The sequence below is a fragment of the Carlito syrichta genome, unplaced genomic scaffold (assembly GCF_000164805.1).
Source record: "Carlito syrichta isolate Samal-C Ts95f unplaced genomic scaffold, Tarsius_syrichta-2.0.1 Scaffold153894, whole genome shotgun sequence".
NCBI lineage: Eukaryota > Metazoa > Chordata > Mammalia > Primates > Tarsiidae > Carlito > Carlito syrichta.
Window position 1 is genome coordinate 261,938 of NW_007097990.1, and position 6,391 is coordinate 268,328.

The 6,391-nt window shown below is 58.6% G+C and overlaps 1 protein-coding gene across 1 annotated transcript in view; it reads left to right on the plus strand.

The window, feature by feature from the left end:
- The window catches only part of CAMSAP3 (calmodulin regulated spectrin associated protein family member 3), an 11,977-nt gene that overhangs the window by 3,682 nt on the left and 1,904 nt on the right, over positions 1 to 6,391 (plus strand). The window contains exons 8-15 of the mRNA XM_021709003.1: positions 1,647 to 1,786; positions 1,869 to 1,962; positions 2,036 to 2,090; positions 2,223 to 2,296; positions 2,627 to 2,696; positions 2,784 to 4,245; positions 5,952 to 6,091; positions 6,189 to 6,389. Of these exons, the coding sequence (XP_021564678.1) occupies positions 1,647 to 1,786; positions 1,869 to 1,962; positions 2,036 to 2,090; positions 2,223 to 2,296; positions 2,627 to 2,696; positions 2,784 to 4,245; positions 5,952 to 6,091; positions 6,189 to 6,389 (2,236 nt within the window). The remainder of the gene's footprint in view (positions 1 to 1,646; positions 1,787 to 1,868; positions 1,963 to 2,035; positions 2,091 to 2,222; positions 2,297 to 2,626; positions 2,697 to 2,783; positions 4,246 to 5,951; positions 6,092 to 6,188; positions 6,390 to 6,391) is intronic.

A 6,391-nucleotide genomic window follows, 5' to 3' on the forward strand; every position in this document is an offset into this window, starting at 1 on the left:
CCAAAGGCGCGGGATGACAGGCTGAGCCACCAAGCCCGGCTCACAATTTTTAATAATTTATTTTTATCTATTTATTTATTTTTGAGTTAGTGTCTCACTTCATTACCCAGGCTGGAGTGCAGTGGCATGCTCATGGTTACTCCAGCATTGACCTGCTGGGCTCAGACAATCCTTCTGCCTCAGCCTTCCAAGTAGCTGGAACTACAGGCGTGCTGCGCCTCCTACGTCTGTCTAATTTTTTTTATGTTTTCTTTTTTTTTATTTTAGAGATGAGGTCTCACCAAGTTGCCCAGGCTGTGCTCGAACCCAAGGGCTCAGGCAGTTCCCTCACCTCAGCCTCCCAAAGTGCTGGGATTGTAGACTTGAGCCACCACGCCTGGCTTTTATTTTTAAAATTTATTTTTAGAGACAAGGTTTTGCTCTATTGCCCAGACTGGCGTACAGTGGCATGATCATAGCTCACTATAGCCTTGACCTCCCAGGCTCAAGCAGTCCTCTTACCTCAGTCTCCTGAGTAGTTGGAAGTATAGGCACGTGCCACTGTACCCAGCTAATTTAATTTTTGTGGAGATGGGATCTTACTATGTTACCCTGTCTGGTCTTGAACTCCTGGCTTCAAGCAGCCCTCCTGCCTCAGCCTCCCAGAGTGCTGGGATGACAGGTGTGTATCACCACCATGCCTGACTGATTTTTAATTTTCCAATTTTTTTTTTTTTTTTTGAGTTGAGGTCTCTCTCTGTCTCCCAGACTGGAGTTGGAGTACACTGGCACAATCATGGTTCATAGCAGCCTCACCCTCCCTGGGCTCAGGTGATTCTTCCACGTCAGCCTCCTGAGTAGCTGAAACTACAGGCATGTACCACCATGCCCAGCTAATTTTTGATTTTTTTTGGTAGAGACGAGGTCTCACTATGTTACCCAGGCTGGTCTTGAACTCCTGAGCTCAAGCAATCCTCTCTCCTCAGCCTCCCAAAGTGCTGAGACTACAGGTGTGCACTACCACACCCAAATTTTTAAATTTTTTTTTTTTTAATCAAGGTCTTATTCTGTCACCCAGGCTGGTGTAGTGGTACAGTCATGGCTCACTGCAGCCTCAGCCTCCTGGACTTGAGCAATCCTCCTGCCTTAGCCTCTGGAATAGCTGGAACTACAGGCACGCGCCAGCACACCCAGCTAGCTTTTTATTTTTTTGTAGAGACGAGGTATCACTATATTGCTTAGGCTGATCTTGAACTCCTGGGCTCAAGCAGTCCTCTCTCCTCAGCCTTCTAGAGTGCTGGGATTACAAGTGTGAGGCACTGTGCCCGGCTAATTTTTTTTTTTTTTTTTGGTAGAGCTGGGATCTCACTGTATTGCCCAGGTTGGTCTTGAACTCCTGGACTCAAGTGACCTCCCACTTAGGCCTCCCAAAGTGGTAGGATTACAGGCGGGAGCCACAACGCCTGGCCCAGGAAGAGCTTTTTCAGTTGAGTTCTTGGGGGCTGGCATTCCAGGTAGTCTATCATAGTATCCACCTCTTGAGGGCACCTGGTTGTGGCGCGGTCTGTAGGAGATCCTTCTTGTGTGTTGGCTGCTGGGCCCTGGCTTCCTTGGGGCCTCACATCTCCTCTCACAGAGTTGGGGACCCACACATTCTGTCCCCACAGAGGTGTGCCTCAAGGACCCCATGTCTGTGGCGGACAGCCTGTACAACCTCCAGCTGGTTCAGGACTTTTGTGCCTCCCGCCTTCCCCGTGGCTGCCCACTCTCCCTCGAGGACCTTCTGTATGTCCCACCGCCCCTCAAGGTAAGGCTGTCGGGGCCTGGTGGGCTGAGGCGGGCGTCGGGGGCTGCCTGTCCCGTCGGCCGACCCTGCCGTCTGCCTCCAGGTCAACCTAGTGGTGCTGCTGGCCGAGATGTTCATGTGCTTTGAGGTGCTCAAGCCCGACTTTGTGCAAGCCAAGGACTTGCCTGATGGTCACGGTGAGGCCTGGGCCTGGGCTCTGGGTGGGGGTCGGGGGCCAGGCCCTGTCTGACCCTCTTCTCTGTGCCACAGCCACCTCCCCCCGGGCCACCGAGGCTTCCCCCTCTCAGAACAACAGTGGCAGCAGGTATGGTTCCCCTGCTGCGTGAGTCTCCAATGCCGTGGGGGCTGCTTCTGGGGGAGGGTGCCTTTGTCTCCGTCCCTGGGGAGAGATGAGGAGGGGGTGGGGGTCCCAAGACTGAATTCCGTCTCTCGGCAGTTCTCCCGTCTTCAACTTCCGCCACCCGCTCCTGTCACCTGGCGGTCCCCAGTCCCCACTCCGAGGGTCTACAGGTGAGGAGGGGGTGGCTTCTGTCACAGGAAGCCCCACCAAAGACTGCCCCATGGATCTCATGCTGCCTCCTCATGAGCTTCCTTTGGGTCCCCCTTGGATATCCCGTGGTGACCCCCAGAACGGCCACCCCAGTGGCTTCGTAGCACTCCTTGGCGATGCTGAATGGCCCCCAGGTATCCCTTCCTAGAATCCTCTGGCCTGACTAGACCACACAGTGGCCCATCAGTGACTCACCCAGTGACCTTGCAGAAGTTGCCCCAGACCCTCGCCGACCCCACCCAGGGCCTCCCGTGACTCTGTAATGACCACTCGCCACTCTCTCCCCCCAGGCTCCCTGAAGTCCTCCCCGTCCATGTCCCACATGGAGGCCCTCGGCAAGGCCTGGAACCGCCAGCTCAGGTGAGGCCAGGATACCAGTGGGGCAAGCAGGGGCGGGGTGGGGCCAGGGCCAGTCCCAGGGGCTGACGCCTCCATCCGGCCGCCCAGCCGTCCCCTCTCCCAGGCTGTGTCATTCAGCACCCCCTTTGGCCTGGACAGCGACGTGGACGTTGTCATGGGAGACCCTGTCCTCCTCCGCTCCGTCAGCTCCGACAGCCTGGGCCCCCCACGTCCTGTGCCTGCCCGGACTCCCGCCCAGCCGCCCCCGGAGACCGGCGACCTGCCCACCATCGAGGAGGCCCTGCAGATCATCCACAGCGCTGAGCCACGGCTGCTGCCGGACGGAGCCGCCGACGGCAGCTTCTACCTCCACTCCCCCGAGGGACCCTCCAAGCCCCCCCTGGCATCTCCCTACCTGCCCGAGGGGGCTTCCAAACCACCGTCCGATGGGTCCTCCAAAGTGCCCGTCTACCTGCCGCACCCCGAGAGCCCCTCAAAACCATCTCCCTGTCCGGCGGGGGAGGTATTGAAACCGCCCGCCCCGTCTGAGGGGTCCCCGAAAGTGGTGGCTTTGTCCCCGGCAGCCGCCAACTCTGAGGTGAAAATGACCAGCTTTGCTGAACGCAAGAAGCAGCTGGTGAAGGCAGAGGCTGAGGCCGGAGCGGGGTCCCCCACGTCCACGCCAACCCCGCCAGAGGCCCTGAGTTCAGAGATGAGTGAGCTGGGAGCGCGCCTGGAGGAGAAGCGCCGGGCCATCGAGGCCCAGAAGCGACGGATTGAGGCCATCTTTGCCAAGCACCGCCAGCGACTGGGCAAAAGCGCCTTCCTGCAGGTGCAGCCTCGGGAGGCCTCAGAGGAGGCAGAGGCTGGGCCGGGCCCAGCCCCTGGCGGAGAGCGGCCGGCGGGTGAGGGCCAGGGAGAGCCGACCTCCCGGCCCAAGTCGGTGACCTTCTCACCGGAGCTGGGCCCACTGCCTCCCGAGGGGCTGGGCGAGTATAACCGGGCAGTCAGCAAGCTGAGTGCAGCACTGAGCTCATTGCAGCGGGACATGCAAAGGCTCACGGACCAGCAGCAGCGGCTCCTGGCCACCCCAGAGGCTCCCGCTCCTGCCCCGCCCCCCGCTGCGTGGGTCATCCCCGGCCCCACGACGGGGTCCAAAGCTGCATCCCCCAGCCCCGCCCGGCGTGCCCCAGCCCCCCGACGCAGCCCTGGGCCTGGCCCCAGCCCATCACCCCGCAGCCCCAAACACACGCGGCCAGCTGAGCTGCGGCTGGCACCCCTGACCAGGGTGCTGACACCACCCCATGATGTTGACAGTCTCCCCCACCTGCGCAAGTTCTCACCGAGCCAGGTGCCTGTGCAGACACGCTCCTCCATCCTCCTGGCAGAGGGGACGCCCCCCGAGGAGCCCACCCCTCGGCCCGGCCTCATTGAGATCCCGCTGGGCAGCCTGCAAGAGCCCCCCGCTGAGGATGAGGGGGATGGGAGCCCCCCTGGTGCTGAGGATTCCTTGGAGGAAGAGGCATCCTCGGAAGGGGAGCCCCGGGCTGGGCTGGGTTTCTTCTATAAGGTGAGAGGGCTGAGCTGGTGGATGGAGAATCAGGAAGAGGGCACTTCCTGGGCATGGTGGGTGGGTGAATGGAGAGGTGGATGGCAGATGGTGGGAGAGATAGGGTTTTACTAATGGATGGGTAGCCAAATGTCAACAGACAGGCAAGAGGGTGGTCAGATGGACATAGTTACAGGGAGCAGGGATAGATAGAGGAAGGTAGATGGGTAGAAGAGTGGACAAGTGGTTGGTTGGATGGTCAGATGGATGGATAAGTGGACGGATGGGTGGATGGGTGGATGGATGCATGGATGGGATGAATGGATGGATGGATGGTCGGATGGATGGATAAGTGAATGGATGGGTGGGGTGGATGGATGGTTGGTTGGATGGATGGATGGTCGGTCAGATGGATGGTTGGCTGGATGAATGGATGACTGGATAGATGGTCAGTTGGATGGATGGATGGATGATGGATGGATGAGTGGATGGAAGATCGGATGGATGGATGGATGGTCGGTCGGATGGATGGTTGGTTGGTTGAATGGTTGATTGGTTGAATGGATGGATGATTGGTTGGTTGGATGGATGGATGGTCAGTTGGATGAGTAGATGGATAGATGGATGGATGAGAGGGCGGATGGATGAGTGGATGGATGGATGTTCTGATGGATAGATGGGTGGTTGGTCAGATGGATGGATGGTCAGTTGGATGGATGGATGGATGATGGATGGATGAGTGGATGGAAGATCGGATAGATGGATGGATGGATGGTCGGTCGGATGGATGATTGGTTGGATGGATGGATGGTCGGTCAGATGGATGATTGGATGGATGGATGGATGGATAGATGGATGGTTGGTTGGTTGAATGGTTGATTGGTTGAATGGATGAATGGTTGGTTGGATGGATGGATGGTCAGTTGGATGAGTAGATGGATAGATGGATGAATGAGAGGGCGGATGGATGAGTGGATGGATGGATGGACAGATGGGCCTGTGGGTGATGGATGGTTGGACAGGAGTGATGAATGGATGACAGGGTTAGGGTCTTCTAGGCCATCCTCTCCCTCATGCTGTCTCCTTCACCCCCTCCCCCTGGCACAGTCCTGCCTGGCCCTGTCCCATGTCTATTCATTCTCCATTCTCATAGCACCCCCAGTCAGGGCCACCATCATGGGGGCATTGCCTGCCCCTCCTTGATCTTAGAACAAAAGTCCTCCCCAGGGTTCTGCCGACCTCTGACCTGGTCCTGTGCCAGTGGCTCCACACCCCCTGCTAGGTTTGTTCTGGCCTCAGGGCCTTTGCACCAACTGTTCCTTCTGCCTGGAAGGCTCTCCTCACCCCTTACACCTATGCAGTTCTGTCCTTCTCATCATTCTGCGGGCGTGCTTCCTCCAGGAAACCCTGCTTGGTGTCCCCAGGCCGGGATAGGGCCCGCCCTGCAATGTAGACTGGAAGTACCCAATACCGAGGGGTTCCATGTTCACTGCTTGTCTGTGCTGCATTTGATTGTCTTTCCCATTGGGTTAAGCACTTTGTGTGAGCAGCACCCAGGTCTATCCTGGGTGTGAGTACCCACCTGTGTATAAAATAGGTGCTAACTGTATACCTTTAGAATAATTATGAAAACAAAAGAACAAGTAAGTGGCTGGCAGACTGGGTGAGATGGGACTCCAGCTGTGCCAGGGAAGGGGTGGCCAGCCGGACTCAGTGTCTGTCCCAAGGATGAAGACAAGCCCGAGGATGAGATGGCCCAAAAGCGGGCCAGCCTACTAGAACGGCAGCAGCGGCGGGCAGAGGAGGCGCGGCGGCGGAAACAGTGGCAGGAAGCAGAAAAGGAGCAGCGGAGGGAGGAGGCCACGAGGTGAGGCTGTGCCCGGGCCAGGCGCCCCCACCCTCGGTCTGCCTGCCATCAGGGACCCCACGACTGGCTCTGTCTGCCGATTCCCCATGATCTGCAGGCTGGCCCAGGAGGAGGCCCCCAGCCCGGCCCCTGCGGCCCCCATGGTGATCCCGGCCCCTGCTGCCCGGGCCCCGGCTGAGGAAGAGGTGGGCACCCGGCGGGGGGAATTCACACGGCTCGAGTACGAACGCCGGGCCCAGCTCAAGCTCATGGATGACCTCGATAAGGTGCTGCGGCCCCGGGCCGCGGGGTCCGGGGGGC